The sequence below is a fragment of the Emydura macquarii genome, unplaced genomic scaffold (assembly GCF_026122565.2).
Source record: "Emydura macquarii macquarii isolate MOO-44397 ecotype Brisbane River unplaced genomic scaffold, CSIRO-AGI_Emac_v2 contig_3517, whole genome shotgun sequence".
NCBI lineage: Eukaryota > Metazoa > Chordata > Testudines > Chelidae > Emydura > Emydura macquarii.
In genome coordinates this window covers 4125184-4147316 of record NW_027133654.1, presented here as the reverse complement: position 1 = coordinate 4147316, position 22133 = coordinate 4125184, and the positions used below count along the sequence as shown (strand labels likewise).

Below are 22133 nucleotides of genomic sequence, written 5' to 3'. Positions count from 1 at the left end.
AGCCACCAGCACAGCAGTTTCACAGTGAGAATTCTTCCTCCACAGACATGTGCTTCTCCTGGAGCCTAGCAGAAAGACACTTTCTGGTGTCTCCACTGGACCAGCTACAAGAGGGAGTGCTAAGCACAATGAACTAAAGGAACCGTATGGCTAGAGTCATAGCAGATAACTAGACTCAAAAGGAGAGAATTTATCTGCAGCAACACTTGAAGCCTTTTAGCTGATTATACAAAACAGCCACTAGTTGAGAACAATGGGGCCTCCTGAACCTGCACCCCTCTCCAATCAAAATGACAGAAGTGCATAAAAATACAAGATACCGAGTCAATAAAATTAATTGCCCATCAAACAAGCCCATTTCTATTCAGAAAAGCAAGCAATAGGCAGTGTGTGCCTGACTCCAGGCTGGGATGGGACTGACTTGCTTACATGCAACATTTACAGACCAATATAAAGAACTCAGGGTGGTGACTAGTATCTTCACTGTCTCTCATGTTCTCCAAGCCACTAAAAAAAGGCAAAGATTTAGGATCAGGCTCCCACCTCAAACTGAGCACACACCATAAAACCAGAACTGCACCCATGTGTGCAGAGCGTGCCTGTCCCTGTCCTCCCACAGCTCAGAAACGCTTTGGAGAAGACCAGTTGACAGACATAAGATCAAAACATTTATGTTTTTTGAGGCTTATCAGGCTTCCAGCCTGTCCATATTCGCAATGAAACCAGTTCACAGCTGTGTGGGCGGCATTGTCCAGACAGCCCCTTACCCAGAGAAGCAAGCCCAGCTTGGTCACTGGTAGAACAAAAGGCAACCGGTAGCCCCTGCCTTGGGTAAGGCTAGAAAGGGGCATTAGTGGCGTACCAGTGGGTCTCTGGCGCCGGGGGGGGGGGGGAGGAGGAGGAAGGGGAGGAGGGCGCAAGCCTATATTTGGGCCCCCCCGCAGGGCAGGAGGAGTCCAGGCACCGCCCCTCAGTTGCCCCAGCGAGGGGGGGTCTGTACCTGCGGGGAGGGGCGTGAGACCTGGGGAGGACGTAAATGCAGGCTTGACTGCGCCGCTCCCCGCACTTACCCAGCCCGCGGCGCCCACCGTCGGTTCGGATGTGAGGGGGGCTCATCCCCCGGCCTGAGGGAGGGAGGGTGGGCCGGCCCTTCACGACGAGCAGGGGGAGGGAGGGGACGCACGAGCAGCCGCCCCTCAGCCTCCCGCGTCCCCGACCCCCGCACTTACCCGCCGCCGGCTCCGACTGGGCGGCCTCACCTCCCGCTCGGGGGGGGGCGAAGGACTGGCGCCCTCGGCACGCCACTGACGGACGCGACCCCCTCAGTCAGGCTCTGACGACAAAGGCCAGGCTGTGCCCCCGCCAACGGGAACGGGCACGCTCCGGGGAGCCACCCCCAGCACAACGCGGCGGTCACGCAGCAGCCGGGCAGCGGCCCCGGACCGCGCATGGAGCACGGGCGGCTCGGGGAGGAGGAAGAGGAGCCGCCGCCCCCGCCCGACACCTGCTTTGTTTCGCCGCGGGGCTCAGCGGACCCGAGCCGCCGCGGGACCCGCCCCCTCCCGCTTGCCCAGCGGCTCGGCAGGCTCCCCCGGCGCGGACCGCGCAGCAGCAGCAGCAGCCGGGTGCCTGCCCCCGGGCAGCGGCCGCCACTCACCTGCTCGAGCCGCGGAGGCTCGGAGGTAGCAGCGCGGCTACTCAAGCCCTGGCCCAGGAGCCCGCAGCGGCAGCCCGGCTCGGGGAGCGGCACATGGCTGGGCTGGGCTGGGCTAGCCCCGAGCGCGCTCGGCTCAGCTGCTCCGGGAGGCGGCGGCGCTCAATCCTTGCCCGGCCCCGCCCCCCCGCACCAACCGCACAACCCCAACCGGCGAGAGGAGGCGCGCGCCGGGGCAGCTCTGAGAGGAGGCACCTGAGGAGTTGATGTGCTCGCTCTCGCGCGCGCGCGCGGCGAATTCCCACCTGCCGTCTCTCTGAGTCCAGCGCGCGCCGCCCACGCGCATCCTGATTCCCAGGCGCGGGCCGCAGCCTGGCCGGGAAAGTCCATTGGGCGGGAAAAGGGGTAGAGGTGAGGGAATGAAACCAAAGTGAGGCTGTGAATGTGGGGAGCCTGTGCTGCTTTGGCCCACTGCGACCCCTCCCGTAGAGGGAGCTGTTAGGTTCCCCCTGCTCAGATTGCTCAAGATGGATGGACTCACCAGGGTGTGCGCGCGCCTGCTAGTTGCTAGCGACCCCCGCTGATCTTTCAGGCATGGCCACTAGGCATGGCATGACCTAACGGGAAATCAGTGCAGGGTCTTTCCAAGGCAGGCTGGGCCTTCGGCAAACATACACTGCTCCTGGGCCTGTGCAATGGGGAGACCAGGGGCTAGGGTACAAACATACTCAACCAGCAGCCACAGCTCCTGTCCCCTAGCCTAGGCCCCCTCCTCGCGCCACCTATTGTGGCCTAGTGGACAGGTTTGCAGCAAGGCTCAGGTTTGGGCTAGTGCAACTGGTCGCACTGCTTGGAGTGGGCAGCTGGTTGCTTCTGGTGCAGCAGTGGCATAGCTGCGGGTGGGCCATGGCCCACCCAATCAGAGTTTAAGCAATTCATCCCATGTTTTTATCAGCCTCTGTTTTGCTTGTGACACAAGGCTTGTGCCTACCCGTGTCAACCACAGGCTCTGCTAAAAAATCAGTTCTGGGTATGCCGCTACTCTGCAATGAGCATGAGAGGGCTTGATCTCATTAACCCCATTGCCACATTTGAGCCCTAGGCACTTCCCTAGTTTGCCTCTGCATTAATTTGGCTGTGTCTGGAATAGGTGTAACGTGGCTGCATAGCCATTGGGAAGGCCTTGGCATATGCTATATGCAGAGCATCACAAGAGCCCTCAGGAGAGAGGAGACTAGTGTAAAGTGTATTGCAACAGTAGGGCCTCAAGCAGCAGGGAGGCATAAAGGAGTAAGCCAGCCAAGCGCAAGCTTGGGAGTGGTAGAAGGGGACACGGTTCACCAAAAGAGCAGACTCCCTGGGAAGCCACTGTTACATCTTGTGTTTAATGAATGAATGGCTCTAGACCCATAAGTAACGATGTAAAAATGAGACCTTTTCTTTCTGGTGCCTCTGCTGCTTGGGTGGATTCAGTACTAGATCAGCTGACAAGCTAAAAACTGGGGCTTTAGTTGCCTAAAAGGGCCAACACAGTGAGCTAGAATCTATTCTAGTTGATGCACCAAAAGAATTGTTAACTAATTTCCAATTCAGGGCCAAATTCTGCTGTAGGTTGTACCTGTACAACAGCACTGAAGAAAATGGGGTTGCATAGTTGCCTGTGAAGTTTTGGCAGTAAGAATGGAGAGGCAGGGACATTGTGTTCAGCTATTTCAATTTAAAATATAAGTAATGTTGAAGTGACAGGGTGAGAATGGGGAAGAGAACCAAGAAAATGTTCTTCCCTCTAAATCATGTGATCACTGGCTAAGTTTTCCCAGCCCCTCTTTCCCCACCTTTTCTCCCTCACCTTCGTACTGTACTGTTGATCCTTTTCAGAATGCTTCACAAAGATAGTCATACAGCACTACTGAAATGCAGCCCGCTCCATCTACAATGAAAAGTGGCAACAAAATAGCATTCACCACATTGTACTGTAATAGGGGAGGAGAAATTTTTTAATTTGTTGTAGCAGTAGCTCTAATTAAAAGCATAAGAACAGCCATACTGGCTCTGACCAATGGTCCCTCTAATTCAGTATCCTGTCTTCTGACAGTGCTTAGAGCCAGATGCTTCAGAGGAAATGAACCAAACAAGGCCAAAATCCATCCTGACCCTCCAGTCCCAGCTTCTGGCAGTCTGAAGTTTAGGGACACCCAGACCATTGGATTTTGTCGCTGATAGTCTTGGCTTATAGCCATTGATGACCTATCCTCCATGAATTTAGCTCATTCTTTTTTGAACCTAGTTATAATTTTGGCCTTCACAATATTCCCTGGCACATGTTGACTGCACACTGTGTGAAGAAGCACTTCCCTAAATTAGTTTTAAGCCTACTGCCTCTTAATTTAATTGAGTGACTGCTGGTTCTTGTGTTATATGAAGGGGTTAATAAAAACTTCCCTATTCACTTTCTCCACATTCATGATTTTATATAGACCTTTATCATATCTCCTCAGTCATCTCTTTTCTAAACTTAACAGTCCCACTCTTTAAAATTCCTCCTCATCTGGAAACTGTTCTATACCCCTAATAATTTTTGTCACCCTTCTTTGCACCTTTTCCAATTCTAATATGTCTTGTTTGAGAAGGGGCAATCAGAACTGAACACAGTATGCAAGATATAGGCATACGATGGATTTATAGAGGGGCATTATGATATTTTCTGTCTTATTTATCCCTTTCCTAAGGATTCCTAACATTGCTAGCTTTTTTCACTGCCACATTGAGCAGATGTTTTCAGAAGACCATCCATGATGACTTCAGCTCTCTTTCTTGAGTGGTAACAGCTACTTTAGTTCAACCGATTTGTTTAGTCCTGACTCAGACTTACTGGCATGTAATTACCAGAATTGCCTGTTAAGCCTTTTTTTTTTTTTTTTTTTTTAAAATGGCATTACATTAGCTATCCTCCAGTTAACTAAGAGGTACTAAGCAGTTTAACATACTACATAGGAAATGCCTGTTGGACTATACCATTATAAATCCTTATTAGGAAGGCAAACATGTCTGTTTGGAGAATTATGCATTGCAAATAGCAAATCTCAGTCTTTTTGTCCATTTTTAAAGAACCCCCCCAAGGAACCTACATACAAATCTACCACAGGCACTATGAAGGAACTCTTCTGTGATTGGTAGAGATAAGAAGTTAGAGAGGGAAGAATGGCCTTCTTACTGCTGATTACTAGGAAGAGACCCTTTGCTCTTCTCCAGACTGTTTCACAGCAGCTCCCACATCAGAGCAAGTGGGTGGCCATTCGGTGGCAAAGGGCTGGTCCAGTGATGGGATAGTAGTGAGCCAAATCATGAGACCCTCACTCAGGCAAAATATTCCTCAACTTTTGTGGGATTTTTGGTTGAGTAAAAAATTGACCAACAGCCTCGAAATCTGGGCCAGTGTCATTAAGCCCTTATTAAGCACCCGTAAATGTCTGACTTTAAATTAAAGTCAGAATACAAGGAAAGGCCTCAATCCTATAAACAGATCGACATCTGCAAACCATTGCTCTGTAATGGAGGAGTCTAACTATGATGGGATTCCATGTGGGAACAAAGATCTGCACATATGGATTTGTTTGCAGGACCACAATTCAGTTGAAGCCTCTGCCCTTACCAGCAATAGTTGAACCATCTATTGTTGCTACATACAAAGAAATGACTGGACATATTTAATATCTGTAGGTGCTTACATAATGGCATCAGAACAGCTCACTTCGTTTTGTTTCAAGTTCAAAGTGCTATGGATTTTACTGAGAAAATGAAGGACATAGCTTAGGAAAATGAGACCTGGTACATATGAGAACCAAGAAGAACTGAAATAAGTAGGCTGACAAACAATAGCTTATGAAGACACTTTTCTATATGTTGCAGATTGTCTATACAACATTATTTATACATGGTGATAGCTATATAGAAAAATATATCTCCCTTTGGGAGTTTACAATCTAAATTAGACAAAACAGCAAGTGACCAGATTAGTAGCAGCAGTTGGAGGAAAGGTGCTTACAAAACAGATAATGGAACAAATTCTGCTCTCATTTACATCCAGGTAACCCTGCTGCCTACATGTAGGAGAGGGCAGAATTTAGTCCCATAACTGGTTCTGTTATGAATGCAATTTGTTCATTTTACTTTTTAAAGAGAGTAAGTTAAGGTCCAGGAAAGGCCATAAATGGCACTGGAGAAGTGAACAGTGGAATGTTAACTGAAAAATAAATTGATAGATTGAACCCAAAAAACATATTGCTATAGCTATTGCAGAAACAGCTTTTTATCCGTATTTGTATCAAATTAATGATTTATTACCCAACACCACAGGTGGCAGTGTATACAAAGACAGTGCAGCATGTGATTATTTACAAGAATTTTCAGCCTGACATGCACACATACTATCATGAGGTGTTTTAATATTTCCAAAACATGTTATCAAGCTGAATAAATATTCCCCATCCCAAAAGTTTATTTATGTTTTACATAAAAATATAATATTGCACTTTTTACAAGAACAGCTATTTTGCATATCTGAGATTTATAACAAATGGAATGCTGCCTTTTTAAAAATAAGACTCCATGAGCAACATCCCATATTCAAATTGGGGAGCAAGTAAAAGCCTCCAAAACAAAAGAATTTTAAATGAAGCACATCACTTCAACATGAACCAAAAAGCTTCTTGGTTTGTATTTGGACTATGAAAAACATGATTAAAGCCAGCTTGTAAAATGTACCTGCAATATATGCATTTTAAAAATTTAAGTTCATACATAAGTATGCAGCCATTTGCTTATTCTTCATTGTCTAAAAGGCCTATCTTCAGAAGATGAACTATGGGAAGATCCTTGTTCTTAATCTATAAAGTTTTTTGAAAATCTAGAAGTTAAAAGATGTACCCTCAGAATTTTCAGAAAAAATGCACAGTTTGCATGTGTATTATGATTTGCAGGTATCTATACATATTTTGTCTATCACATGGTGACAAATTATAGATCTTATGGTACAGTGTTTGCAGAAGGATAAATATATGCAATGAGTAAAAATATAACCACCAAAATCTATATGGTAAAAGTGGAATGTGTAAGTAATTTAAAGGAAAAATAGGTTTTAACTTGTTAATGGGTTTCTGTGGCATTCTTGGGTTGTAACTTTTTCCTAGTGGAGTAATATGTAATTATGCTCAGCTGATACCGGCTTTCTGAATAATTAAGTTACTGAGTGTGTCAGTCCTGTGTAGAAGACACCATAAAATATTCACCTGCAAATTCAATTGATAGGTTGTGAAGTATTAAGCTTCTGACCTGGCCTCACAATAGAAAATAACTGAGATTTCCCTATGCTTTGCAATGCAGGTTCCTTTTTCAAAGATTAGCACCTAGGATTAAGTATATTTGCACTCTATATCTGTGTAAACTTTTCTGAATGATCTGATGCATTTGATGCACACTGATTAGTCAAGCAGTCTTATTCAAAGATTTTACAGGTATTTAACTCTCATATGACACTAGATAGGAGCCGATGATATCTATGCTGCTTTCTTTGTATTTTTGAGCTCTGAGATGTATGCTAAATATATTCTGCAACTTAGATTCACAATAACTAACTAGTGTTATGCTTTTGTACCATTTACAATTAGATAAAAAAATAGTTTAATTATTGCTGCATGATGCCATGAGATGTCTGGTTTTTACTGTCTATTAAAGGACTATTGTCCTATTACAGCTGAGAAGACAATTAGCAAAAACTATAGAGTATCAGGGAATAATGGAAGTTCAATTTTGAGCATTATGACACACCATGAATGGCTGGTGCACAAAGCACCTACTGAGTTATTTGCTTCTCAAAAAAAAAAAGCAATTTTGAATCCTCTATTTTTATATTTTTGGGGCACTAATCCCAGAGCCAAATTGGATTGTACGACTAATCAGATACATACGTTGAAATCTTCTTATAAATATTTAAGAAATTTTAATGCTATTGGTACTTTACAACACAAAGAATAAAAGAGAAAAGTCACCACTAGTGATTCAAGATTTGGAATACTTGTGTTCAAGAAATTATTTAAAAAAATACTATTACATTTTACACTGCAGCATTTCAACTTGTTGGTTAGACCATTTATGTGCCACTTGGCTTGTATGAATGTTTATCAAACCAGAACTCCCCTGTAACCTTGATATGGTTTAAAATTTGGGCATGCATATACACATTTTACAGTAGCCTTAGACTTATGTATGCTTTTATCAACTCACTTGTTTTAAAGATGTTCAATACATTTCAAAATCCAGTTAAATAACAGAAGTTCTATAATCTACTCTGGATTTAAAGTGCTTCAGAGACATGGTGATTTAGCAGCATGAAGAGTCATCAGCCAGCTGCATAGCTGCTAAGGAATGAGTAGAACATGGGTAGCTTCAAGCGCTGCTGGTCCTTGCGACACCATGCTATAACAGTTCCGTCACTATTTGCTGTGTACAAATGATGACCATCACAGGAAAACGTAAGGCTGAAAACAACAAAAGTCTGACTTTTATATCATATTTAGCAAATTATACTATTTAACTGAAAATACTAGAGGAGATACTTTTTAAAAGACAAGTACAGCATAACTGCAGCCAACACAAAAATCATTGGCTTGCCTTCAGTGAGGCAAGTTCCTATAAGTGTATAATTCTAGTGCTACATGTGTGCACACATGGGCATGCACAATACCTGCCTGTTTATTTTTCAAACTGCATTTCAAGGTGTCAGTTACAGACTTTACTGCCCTAAATTTAACTTAATGCCCAGTCTATTTGTTTTTCTCCTCACTATAAGTACAATCTGCTGTGCTGCTCCTGCTGTCATTTCCCAGGTGGAACTCTGTCTGGCAGAGGGTGTTCTCAACACAGGGTCCATGCCCCTGAAAACTGCTCTCAGATGGATGGCCAGAACCAGAATCTGGCAGATTTCATGGGATATGTTTTCTTTTTTTGAGGCAGACATTTCCTGATTTTACCACCATAGTAAGTAAATCCACCAGTTCTTGCTAACTGTTTTATTTCAAGAGACTTAAAAAACCAGAAACTTAGAAACAAGAACTTTTTGTACAATTACTGTATGGCGCTGCTCTCGTGAGAGGTAGTACACATTAAATTAAAACTGACCAAGTTAACATGATGCTGAGATCACAGGCATGATAAACCTGAGATCCCATCACAAATGTGAAGAGAATTACGTATCTGTGCGAAGTTATCAGATGAGAGTTCACCTCCAGCCATTCATATGCATATATTCAGAATCCCTAATTACACATTTGGTACTGCAGAACCCAAGTGTTTTGTTTGCTGTACTTACTGCAATTTAAAGAACATCATGGGTAGTAGCAACACCTATCATGCTTTATTGGTCAGTATCCAAACACAACTAATGTCAAGATATATAAAGGTCAAGTCATTTTCCTCTCTATGTAAAAAGTAATTTTCTTGGTTAACCAAACAGTTTCTAAATAAATATAATTGGATACCATATCCCAATACAAAAAAAAAAAGTAGTTCTGCTGCTTAGAAGAGCAAGTCAGTATTTCAGGAACTATTACCAGGGTGTGGTAACAGTGGTAAATGTTGACTTTAAACAGTAATATGTTTTAAAATGGTGCTTTAGCAATGGACACTAATATAAATTCCTGTAATTAAATTTGTTACAGTGTTACTATTGAATAATTATGAAATTTAGGACGTGATCCTGCAAGTACTTTGTGCAGGGGAATTCCCACTGAGGGCATGCTTGAGTGGGAGCATAGATCCCAACTCTGCAAACACTTCAGCGTGAGTGTAGCTCTTACATAAATGATCAATGAGACTCTTCACATGTAAAGTTACACAGGTGTTCAACTGTTTGCAGGATCTGGGCTTTAATTCTGGTCCACCGAGGCGGCAGAGTAAGGGGAAAACACACAGCAACAAAATAAAGCCACAAGTAATTTTCTACTGAAACTTGTCAGATTAGGAGTTAATATGAAAATCCTGGGAAAAAATACGAACTTTGTTTTAAAACACAAAAGAGCAAGCATTGTTCAGTTCACAAGGGAATCCTTCAAGTTTCAGTCTGTGTTTATCTCCTCATGCTAGCAGCTGAGAATAGTTATTACTGTCATATGTTAGAACGTATTTGTGCTCATTTTACTTTCATGGGAAATTAGGAGGATTGTGTGCCTGTTTTCAGATAGTTCTGTTCATCCACTCCCCGCATTTGTCAGTGTCTTCAAAACTAGAGATTTATTTTTAAAAGGGAACTTGAATTCTGTATATGCTGAAGAGAAGGAAAAACTATTTTACCTTACAATAGGTTTATTTGATTTAGGAAATGTAATTTCCCGCACTGGTTTCAAGTCCCATGTACTCCACAGCCTGAAAGAAAAAAACGTAATTATTTTTCTCCATATTCAACTTACCCTAAATATTTAGGGATGAACATAAGTTTAATTTTAGGAACTGAATCAAACAGTTGAACAGCTAGTTCAACTTTTTGTAAAGCAGAACATTAGCATGATTTTAAAACTGCATACAGTCTCAAAACAAAACCAAACATACTGGTTTTATAAGTGTTTCTCAGCAAAGTACCTTAATTAAGAATGTAAGGAGGAGAGGAATGTATGTGCTCTTACCTTACAACCCCATTTTCTAGCCCCCCTGCAATAACATTGATAGACACTCCTTCAGGCTGGTTAGAGAAAGCAACAGAGCATATGATTTCCCTGCAATGTACGTGTCCTACAAGATCACCATTTACTGTCCAAAGTCTCAGATCACTGCCCCCTCCAACTGTAACACAAAGTAAAAAAACCAATATTACAAGATAAATCTAGACTAACTGAATAGCCTGTGTCAGTTAGCTTTAAAGGCCATTTGGGCAAGAGATCAGTTTAGTAAAGATTAAAACTGACCCAGATCAGAAAGCTGTACAAATACTGTAGCATAGTTATTTCTCTTTTTAACACACTAATTGCTTGTTCAGGCAAACCCCTACAAACTTAATATGATTTATAATATAAACTCTAGCACTTTAGCAGTCAGGAAGCTATATAACATTCTACTCACTAATACAATGACTTTTTGTAAACCCTAGTTCTTACCTGTTAGCAGGTTGCAGTAAAAACTACTCTCTCTCTCTCGATCTGCTAATGTGTTCACATTACAACTGCCTTATCTTTACTAGGATTTTACCTCTTGTTAATTACCCTATGTTAGCTGACAAGTTAAGAACACTCTTTTTTTCCTAGTGAAGACAATGCCTGAGACCAGTAGAGATTTAGCTGTTGAAAAATCTCAGATTCAGTCTAGGACCTGTCCCGTGGAATGTTCAGACCATGTATTATATTTTTGTTATTGCCAGAGGCCCTAACCTTCAATCTTCGTTTAATACTATAATCTGGTTGTGCTATCATGCAAGATTTTTATTTGCAGCACTGATTTTGAAGGGCTTGAATGGTGTTGAATCCACCTCACTCTACATGGGAATACAGGAAGGAAGGAAGGAAGAATTAAAGCAGCTTCCTGAAGAGTTTAGAAGCCTCTCCCTCATAGTATGAGCTCTGTCAGTTGAGAACCAAAGCATTATATATAGAGGGCTGAGCCAAAACACTAGACAAAGTGAATGTTGGGACAATTAACTGCTTGTTGCAATATGGATTACATAAATTAATCCACTTATCTCCCCTACCTCCCTTGATAGGGGGAGAAAACTGGATGAAGACAAAAAAAGGAGACAGGCCTTTTCAAAATGAGTCTCAAACTAATATTAACTAAACTACAAGATAGAAAATGTAGCAAAAAGTAATGAGTGCTGTTCAGTGCGCCTCCTTTTACAGTTACAAATATAAGTGCTATAGTGTGTGCATGCAGTCAAATCATCATGCACCATAAGCTACTTCTAACTGGTTTAATGTCTATGTGCAAATTTGACCTAATATCCAAATCCATGAATGGGATATGTAGGGAAGAAGAACAATTAAGAAAAAGCTGTTTTTGTGCCCATTTGTCTGTTGAAACAGAGACTCTCTCAGAAAAGTCATTTCACTATCTATAGTTCTGCAGTAACAACAAATACTTACACTTTCTCCTGGAGGCTTTTTCCTTAAAAAAAAATAAATAAATAAAAAAACCCCAAAACCACACTACTCTGCAGAATTTTTCTTGTTCCATGCACAGTAAGACCACACTTGCTATTCTTGTTTGATTTGAGTCACTAGGTAAGGAATTCTTTGTTAATATAGTGTATGTGGTGTCTCAATGTAGTGCATATATCAAGAGACATTTGAATATTCCAACAAGACGGTAGTTTTAGCAAAAGTAATTTTGCTTTGTACAAGTAAAACTCCTTAGGAGCATACAGTGTCTTGGGAAATAAATCACTGTTGTCAGGAAAGCAATTAACTTAATAGAATTTGAATCTCTCAGGACTCAAACTCTCAAATATTTAAAAATCAAAATATTACACATGCAGTCCTGTCAAACACTATTATACATCTACACCTCACTCACACTTGCATTATATATTTGTAACTGAAAAAAGATATACACATCGTGCTGTATCTAGAAATAAAAATGGATAGTTGATCACTTGGCTGCTCAAATGATTCAAGTCAAATGACAAAACCATTGAAATGGTAGAGCTAGTTCATCTTTAAATCTGGTCTATAAATATGGATAAGTTATTCATTCATGGTATCATACATACCTGAATCACAAACTGTTGCAATATCACCTGTCATTTCACTAGCAGAGACTGCTGTCACAGGACTCTTGTGTCCAGCAAGACTTTGGACGTAGCACAATCTACAAAGAATAAAAGATCTCTAAATAACATGCAGTTTAGCTTTAGAAAATTAACATCTAGAGAAGTTGTTAGAAAAACATTTAAGAGTTCTCTGTTTCAAGCAACAGAGAAGTTTTACAGACACGCACACTCTCTCTTTCTTGCATGAAATGATTTTTAACATAATAGTTGGCAACCACAACTGAGTTTTGGTTTCACACAAAATTAAAATAATACTTGGAAAGTAATCATCTGAAGTGATTATTTTACATTAAGATTTTTAACATGTAGTTAGAAAGTAGGCATTTTTAAGCTAAACTATATTTGTACCTGTTCAAATCCCAGATGATGCAGGTTCCATCCTTGCTTACACTTATCATTATACTATATGGTTTGCAGACAAATAAGCTGGTTATCTCTGCTGTGTGACCATACAGATGTACTTGTGATTCCATTTCTATCTCAGAAGGCTGAAAAGTAACAATATTAAAATGAGACCTGAATTATTAAACATATCAACTTATTATTTATGGTTTTGGAAGTGTGGCATCCATTGTTTTCAATTGGATCAATATGTATAGATCCCCATATTTCAATTTGACTGGCTGGAGAGAAAATATTAGGACTTGGGGAGCTGAAACATTTTGGAATTAGGAAAAACTAGTTCAGCAAGTGACCATCAAAGGCAATGATCAGCACTTAAAAAAAGGACTAGCAAATATCTCAAATTACTGGAAATTTATTGAGCCAGTGACAAATCCTTAGATGGTGCTTAACTAGATATTAAATAGGTGTGAAATCTGAAGGTCTGCACTAATACAGAAATGGTCGAAAATTAAATGGCAAAGTGAAGATGAAACTGTTAAGCAGAAATGCTAGTTCTTGTGTTTTATTTCATTGAAATTCTTCACTTTTTTTAAAAATGGCCTCTAAATTGGAAGAGATGCTTAATCAGCATTGTAAATGCCCAACTAAAAGATGTCCAGTGTACAAGGAGATTGTAATAATGTTTCTACAAGAAAGGTAAACTTCTCTCTGCTACAATGAATTTTCCCATAACTCTTCCTTACTGCCTCAGAGCACAGTAATGAACAATTAGGAATTTGGAAGATGAAATAGGGCATGCAAGAGCTCTCCTAAAAGATGCAAAGAGTGATCAGAGAACAGAGAAAAGGAGAAAGATAGATTCAGCTGCAGTCGACGGGAGTGACACAAGCTACGCAGAGTAGCTTGCGTAACTCCAATCGACTGCTGTGCTTCCCTTCTGCACACTGTCTTCACTGCACTGTGCCGATGGGAACTGCATTTCCGTCGACACCGCGCTATGCCACTTGAGGGGGTGGTTTACCAGTGTCAACTTCCTAGTCGATTGAGTGGGGTCTACACTGATCGCTCAATCAATCCAGAAAGATTGATCTGACAACGGCAACTTTACCACTGTCAGCGTAGACATACCGGTAATAGATTTAACTCACAACATGCTGCTAGCTATATATTCTCTATCACTGTCTGAGTAACAAATACCCAACATCCATCTCTGTGCATGTTATATTGAGTAGTATCAGGGGTACTAGTCAGGAGAAGATCAACCTTTAATACCCATAACATTTAGAAAGGTGTCATTTAACCAACAACAACAACACGATAAATATACCCTCCTACTGCGTACTATAATACTTGTTGATAAGAATATCCAGTCTCTACAGCCCCTCAGAGTAATGTAGTAACTACTATTTGTGGAAGTATTGTCTGCCATTATTTTAGAATTTTAAGAACAGAACTAAAACAAGCTTTTTCATGGGAAAAGTGTCCAGCCAAGATTAATTTTTCTGCTAAACTCTTTTGTTGCCTCATTTTCCCACTTCCCCATTCCATTTGTCTGTTTTGTCTACCTTTTACATCCTGCTGATACCTACATAGTAACCTGGGACAGGGATTCTGTTATTTGTCCCTACAGCCCCTAGCACAATGGGGCCTGATCCTGGATTGGAGTTTCTAGGCATTATCATAATACAAGTACAAAATGATATTAATGGGAAAGGATGGAACTCTAGGACCAAAGAATCTAGTTTATTTATGCTAATAAGTCATGCAACTATGACTTTTCATGCCATCCTCTATGCCTAAAATATATTTGTAAGTACTGTGCGCCATGGAAGCTTTCTCCTCCTCCTCCAAATCTCAGACTCATTTATCTTCTATCACTATCCTTCCAGTGCTGATGTCCACTTCACTACACTAATATAAACATGTCACTCAAATTTTTAAAGTTAGTATAGATATAAAAATAAACTGATTAAAGTTGGTCATGTATTTAAAGAGACTCCCTCTCTGTTAAGACTGGATGGTTGTGCTTAAGGCACTGGAGTGAGGGATTTAGACAATTACCACACAGTTTTCATCTATGCTCTCAAAAAGATGTAACAAGAAGTTAAAATGCTTCCCTTTTTGTTAGCAGGACAGCCCCAGATAGATTAGGAACAACTAAAGCGTGGAGCAACCCACTTGTCCAATATCCAGAACCTCTTGGCTGAGGCCTTCTAAGAGTAGTGATTTGAGTGTGAGGCTAAGCACGTTTCTCATAACTTCAGTGGGTTTTGGATGATAGACATTAAAAACAATGCCTGGGAGAAGCAGCAGACAAGAGCAATCTGGACATTTTCAAATACAGAGATATGGTTCGCTAGAACTCTGAAAGCAGGGCTCTCTAGACTCTTATATCTGTCCGTTAGCAACATCACACCTGTCTCCTTGAGCATGATGCTTTAACAATTACACATTAAGATTTGCCAGGATTGACACTTCATGTACTGCATTTATAATAGGCTGTTCCACTACATCAGCACTCAGCTGGGGGGCTGAATACAGAACAGATGCTAGTAAACATGCTGGCATTCCCTATAGCCCCATCTCAAGCAACTGACTAAACAACAGATGCTACAAAATTGGCAGCAAGTTCATGCTGAGGTATATAGAAGTGTCAATGCTGAGGGATTTGGCAAACATGATCCCACAGAGAACACCTGAGGAGCGAAGCAAAGAACTCCTATTCACAGTTCTAAAATCCTTTACAGCTGTCAAATAAAAATTGCTATTTTCTTATTTAGCATTTTTAAAGCACAAGTATTCTGTACAAAAAGTTTATTTCCTATTTTATTTATCAAAAAATGTAACCGATATTACTTGGGGCTTTAAAAATTAATTGCTCACAGTGGGGGGAAGGGCTTTCCTTGTGTGTGGGGCTTGAGCCATGAATTTCTGCAAAGCTTTAATTTTAAAATAATTTTAACCTTGATGCAGAGGGGTCTCTCTCAATCTGCAGAGAACACTTATTGCTGTTATTGCTCCTAGATTTATCAAGCAAAAGCAACACAGAACTAACAATACTGTGGTCAGTTTAATTGCTGCTATTCAGAATCCTGTGAGCATAAGATGAACTGTCAGGAATTATGCCAGCGATTTGCTGCTTCTTGGGAAAAAATTATGAACTACTGAAGAAGGGAGCTGATGCTGGAGTTATTCACAGGTGAGAAAAACCTAAAACAGAGGGACACATCCTGGCCCCATTGCAGTTCTGTTCTATTTTATGTAGCTTCTTTTACCATGCATATCACCATAGTATCTGAGCACCTTCCATTAATGCATGAAGTAATGTGACTAACATCTGTCACACGTCATTTATTCTCATCATCTCCCCAGGAAAGAAGGGTGTGGAGGGGAATGTTTTGGTAAAGATTCTTTTTTAAATTATTTAATACATGATGTTATATGTCTACATTAGAGAAAGCATGGTCAGAGAAGCAGACCTTGCACTTAGAGCAGAAGATGGTAGTTTGCGAGGGTCCATAGTTCCTGTAGGAGTTTGTGTCAGTCTTACTGGCCCCCGAGACAGTTCTGTCTCCTGCACAGATTGGCTTTAACCTTATTAGAGAAAGCTCCATTGTGCCAGAGGAGTGAAGCTGTTGACCATGGTCTTCATCCCAGAGTTTTAGGTGGCATTTTAGATAGACTATTGAACACTTTAAAGATAAGGACCAAAACCTCGAACCTGACAATGTTCTACGGTACGCCAGTGTAGAGAATGGAGGACAGGTTTGATCTGTTTGCAGTGGCCAGTGTTACTGAGGAGATGTGCTGCAGCATTCTGTATTAGTTGGAGTTTCCTAAGCACTGAAGACTTCATGCCCACACATACCACAATTAGGTAGTGCAGCCAAGAGCTAATGAAGATGTGAATAACTGAGTCCAGGTTACTGTTCACCAAGGAGGGAGGAAGTCTCCTAACTAAAGAAATGATAGAAAGCATTACTTGTGGAATGGGTTGGGCAAAGTTTTTGGGAAACAGTTTATTTGCTGAAAAATACAGTTGCAGTCAATGCAAAACGACTTGCAAATTTTTGTCCAGTTCACCAAACAGTTTTGGCTGAACAGCTTAGCGGTCAGGGCACTCACCTAAGATATGGGACACCCAAGTTCTAGTTTCTGCTCCAAGGGCTATAATTATTTGTAAGAAGCTTCAAGAGGAAAGATTCAGAAAGCCCCATACCTGAATATCACATAATCCAGGGGTCAGCAAACTCACCTGAGGGGTGGGAACTAATGTTCCAATCTTTTCTTCACATCAGGGAAAAGGAGAATTGAATCAGGAGTCTCCCATGTCCCAGATGAGTGCCCTAACCACTGGTCTAAAGACTTTAAGGGAGGACTGCCTCCTCCCTGGGTGTTTTGTCAAAAGTGCCCCAAATTGAAACAACCCCTTTCATCCCAGTTTTTTGATTCTCTGAAAGTTTCCCCCCAAAAAATTGTTTCCAGGTCAACCCAAAGTGAAATTTGTGGATTTTTTGAAATTGCTAGCAAAATGAAGATTCCATTATTCACCCAGCTCTACTCATGGATGCTGTTTATGCAAAAGCTTAATGTCAGCAAGGACTCCAAGTGCACTTCTAAGCTACAGACTGAATTGACCAACTGTAGGTGTGCACCTTCAGCCATGGCTGCAAACTTTTCAAAGTACTTTCCTCTGCTCACCAGCATCATCTCTGTATTGTGTGGGTTCCACTTCAGCCAGCTGTTCTTCACCCATGAGCTGATCCCATCCAAGCACTTGGTGATAGTGATATGGTTGTATGTGGTGAAGGATAGTCTGAACTTTGTCATCTGCATATTATTGACACTTGAGTCCATGTTATCTGACCAGTTTACCTACTGGGTGAATGTAGATGTTCAACAGGCACAGAGACAGAATTGATTCTTGTGGGACTTCATAAAGGAAGGGTCTGTTGGCAGAAGTGATATTTTCCCATCCCTACTCATTGGGTATGTCCCTCGGGGAAGGACTCAAGTCACTTCAGTGCATTATCATGGACCCCTGCCACCTCTCAGGGAAGACAGTTTTATGTAGCGCATGGCTGACAGTGTCGAATGCTGCAGAGAGGTCCAGTGGGATGAGAATGGATGTCTCCCCTCTAGCCATCTGTGCCAGTAAAGCTATTTCAGTTCCATGACCTGGCCTGAATCCAGATTGTGCCATGTCTAAAATATTAGCTTCAGTAAGGTGAGCTTGTAGTTGAACTTTGGCTAGCTTCTGTAAGTTTGCACAGGAACACAAAGTTTGATAAAACTCCCATTGACTTCAATGGGGCCAGGATTTACCCACAGGTTCAGGAGAGGTAGATTAGCAATTCTCATAGTAGACAAAAGGGTCTGGAGAGGAAGATAGAGAAAAATCTCCTTTTCTCTTCTATAGCAGCTAGAGAGGGTAAAGTGGATATTCAAATTTATCAGCCACCTACTAGTTAGAGGTGGATAGAAGAGTAATATCCAGACATGACATTTTGACAGAAACTCTAGTATCTTTTCCAGGTGCCAGAGGGGCTAGTCTTCCCAGTTATCAGGGTGCTCTTAGTTTGCTAATAGGACCTCCTCACTCTTCTCTTTCATGGCTGCATCTGGACAGATTTATTCCTTTGGATAGTAAATGTCTGGAGTCCTGATGTTGATGTACCAGGAACTAAGTATAAAAAATGTAAAGTTCTCAAACACAACAAAAATCAGCATTTGCTTTGAAAGTAAAATAGGGTAGGAAAGTAATTTCTTTTTCAAGCTTCTTTAAATTGGGGCGGTGGGAAAGCGAGAAAAGTTGGGCACAATTCAAATGGTTATTAAAAATGCAGAATAAAACATTTAAATTTATGTGTCAAAATGCATATGATAGGGTATTTTAAAAACCTGTTTTAGTTAAAAACCTTAAATAATACAAGGCAGGTCCAGCTAAGTTTTTTTTCTCCCCTAGTATTGAAGAGTGGAGTAAAGAACAGCAAGGATAAGAAAACAAAAACAATACAACATAGCTAAATTCCTAATTATAAATCCTGTCTGATATACTTACCATACTACTAGAGAACCTGTTCATATATGCTGTGATGACACCAGATTTGCTACCTGTAAAAAGCTGACAACTGTCCGGTACCCAAGCACAACTTGTTACCTTGGAGAAAAAAATAGAGCCAAAGAAAATTAAGTACTACATTAGATACATTATATTTTATCAGACCTAGTTATTTTATTAATTCTGTTTTTATTGTTTTTCCAAAGAAAAACATACAATAAATACCTGACCCAGAATGGAAGCCCAAGAACTGTTTTAATAAATCTGCAGCAGATCATACATTTTGCATAGTTACAGAGTTAAAATTGTGGGTGAAATTCTGTGGTGCATCTAGAATATGCACAGCACAGAACTCTCAGCTCAAAGGGATGGAGATGGAGGTTAAGGTGACTTTTTGCCCTCCTGATCCAGGGCTGCTCTGCTGGCTGGAGAGGCCCCTGACATAACCTGGACAGCCCTAAGGGTCTGTGTAAGTTATGGCAGCCTCCCAGCGCTGCATGCTGTGTCCCTGTCCCTGCCACACCACTCCCAAACATCCCCTATGTCAGCATTTGCAAGCGGGTCCTTGAAAAATATCCTTATTGCTGACTTCACACAGTACCTTCACTGGAGGAATCGTATCCCAGAAAGTTGAAGAGCTTGTAGAGCACCTTTATGCAGTTCTGACTCGTATGTGGTATAAAGGGGCCAGAGTGGGGTGAGGGTCTCACTGCATGACTTTTTTCATTTTGTCTTTAATCAACATTTTTGACTGTATAGACAGTAGGACCAACAAGAAAGCACTTATTCTGCACCCCACACATACCAATATTTTAAGGCACCTATGATCTTCCCTACTCTTGTTCTCAGCCTAGAAACAAATAGTTTGGAAAGTTCTATAAACTCATGATGACATATCCAACAATGGTTTTTCTGCCAGAGTAAAGGAGCAGAATCAGATGCATTCAGAAAAGGTTTGGGGAACAGAGAGATTCAAGAGGGAAATTTAGTAGAGAAGAAAGAAGGAGGACATTTGATGGATGGAAATGGAGGAAGGAGGATTAAAAAAGATGCATGAAGTTTTTCAGGGGGTCATTTTGAAGTATTGCTTGGATGCTCATCCAAAAATGATTATGTCCCAGAAAACAAATGTGGCATTTAGCTTAGTTCCTACACAACCAAGAGCAAAATACTAATCAGAAAAGCAAATGAGTGAAGCTGAGTTTACACTTGGGATGTATGTTTATTTCTCCCCCTCCATTATATGATTTTGAAATCATTATGATCACATAATAAAGAATGTCTTCAAGGACTAGGTGATGGTGAGATTGACAACGGGCTACAAAGCCTTACATCTCTATGTCACTGGTTCAAGCATGAACAAGATAGCTAGTGACCAAATATAGCATTATCTGATGGCATATTTAAGTGATGTGCAGGATCCACCTTAGTTCCCACTGGATGATACATGTCCACATCAGATTCACCACCCTTTGATGGCATTTGTGGAGACCTTAAGGTTATGTGGGCATGAATGCTAAACCTTGCATTGTTAGAAACCATTCCCCAAAAGTAAAGAGGAGGTGCTCTGGGGTTAATGTGATCAGGAATGGTGGTGGAAAGCTATGAAATTTGCACTGTCACTACCAGGGTGTACATATTCTATATTAAAAGTAGATTTCAGTTTTCAATGGTGTCATATAGATCAGGGCTTGACAAATTTGTTTTGGAGCTAGGAGCCAGCCCAAAAATTAAGGAGACAGACAACATGGGCCCAATGGCGGGGCACCCTGGCTGGAGCACAGCAGCCACTCTCCCCTCCCGGTCTCACCCCTTCCCCCCACCCCTCTCCCACAACGTGGGCCCAGCGGCTGGGCGCCCTGACTAGAGCGCGGCAACTGCCACGCTTCCCCCTCCCAGCCCTGCCACATGGGCGCAGTGGCACCCTGGCCGGAGCGCGGCGGCCGCTCCCCCGGGAAAAATATTAGGCGCCAGACTTAAATTTCTAGGTGCCATGGCAACCTGGCGCCCTGGGTTTGTCTAGCCCTGATATAGAGCACCTTTTACAAATACTATATTAACTTTAAATCAGAAACACTTTAAAGAGTTTTACCTGGTGCAACTGTGAACTCTGTATAAAATTTATTGGAGGTTCACTCTGCTTGCTTTTTAGTCTTAAGATGTTATCAGCATATCCCCAACTCAGAATGGCTGACCACTGGATATCTGTACTGTGCATGCTTCTCACACCTGCAGGAAAGACATAATATGTTTTGTGTCAAATATTCTGTCACAGTTTCAGGGTTAACTGCACCTTTGCCTTCCCGCTCTCCAGTCTTTCTGGAGGGCAGCCACTTCAGTTTTTAGGTTTCCCAGCCACCACCTGCAGAGATCCATGCCTCTCTCCCTTCAGATTGGGGGTTATATCTTTCTCCAAGGGCTCAGCTTTCACAAAGCAAACTGCATTTATTCTTAGGGCAAAGCATTACAGAAAACAAAAAACAATAAAAACCTACACACACTAAAAGCTTATCAGAGGTCACCCCCAATTCTAGCATAGGGCTCTGGTAGGTGCCAGTCTTTATAACCACATAACTGGGTTTGCTCCTTTGTCCCAAGTTCATGGCAGTTTTTAGATTGCTCAGGAACCAGACCCCAACTGGACACTTTAGCTGTTCCTTTAAACAGCTCAGGCCTTTAATCTCCGTTCTCTGAGAACAGGTAATCACCAGCCAATGGTCCTCTCCTTAGGGTGTAGCTGCAAATCTTTGTGTTTTTGTATAACCAGGGTTGTGGAATTTACATTAACCACTTGCAAGAGATTCCCCAGGAAACCCATTTAACACATTGTCCCAAAAGTTCGAGCCCGTCTGCCACATTTCAATATAGTCATCTGAGCTCCTTACAATTCCCAGGTCTCACATCTGTCAAGTGTGATCACACAGTTGATCATTCTGGCATTTATTTATAAAAATTCAAGGTTAATATACAACATGAATCTTGCTTTATTAGGCTAGGATACAATGGCCAAATTTTAAAAAAATGGGTGCCTCCAGTGAAGCTCCTAAATAAAGTGGCCTGATTTTCAAAAGTGTTGAGCATTAGAGCTTGTTGACATTTTCCAAAGTCTGCCTTTTGACAAAATGTTTCCTTGATATTTTGAATTTGGAGGAAAAAAGACAATTTTTGTAAATATTTCTGTGAAAATGATGTCCTTTTTTTTGGACTGGCTCTACTTGCTTCCATGGGAATTGCTGAACACTCAACACTTTTGTTGACACAGGCTA

At 41.5% G+C, this 22133-nt stretch overlaps 2 protein-coding genes across 9 annotated transcripts in view; both read right to left on the bottom strand.

Annotated features, from left to right (window-relative positions):
* Positions 1–2040, bottom strand: part of GNG4 (G protein subunit gamma 4) — a 40198-nt gene extending 38158 nt beyond the window's left edge. Inside the window, exon 1 of one of the 4 annotated variants that reach the window (XM_067535919.1) lies at positions 1910–2040. The gene's annotated coding sequence lies outside the window, so the exon portion shown is untranslated. Of the gene's footprint in view, positions 1–1229; positions 1599–1657; positions 1890–1909 lie in introns of those variants that run through there. The other 3 variants (XM_067535916.1, XM_067535917.1, XM_067535918.1) reach the window with 3 other exon arrangements.
* A 3034-nt stretch (positions 2041–5074) lies between these two features.
* The window catches only part of LYST (lysosomal trafficking regulator), a 164146-nt gene continuing 147087 nt past the window's right edge, over positions 5075–22133 (bottom strand). For 4 of the 5 annotated variants that reach the window (XM_067535985.1, XM_067535988.1, XM_067535987.1 and 1 more), the window contains exons 47-53: positions 20960–21096; positions 18868–18966; positions 12810–12949; positions 12402–12499; positions 10330–10486; positions 10001–10072; positions 5075–8190 (exon numbers count right to left, since the gene is read on the bottom strand). In XM_067535985.1, coding sequence (XP_067392086.1) covers positions 8052–8190; positions 10001–10072; positions 10330–10486; positions 12402–12499; positions 12810–12949; positions 18868–18966; positions 20960–21096 — 842 coding nt within the window. In that variant the 3' untranslated portion in view covers positions 5075–8051. Of the gene's footprint in view, positions 8191–10000; positions 10073–10329; positions 10487–12401; positions 12500–12809; positions 12950–18867; positions 18967–20959; positions 21097–22133 lie in introns of those variants that run through there. The other variant, XM_067535989.1, reaches the window with a different exon arrangement.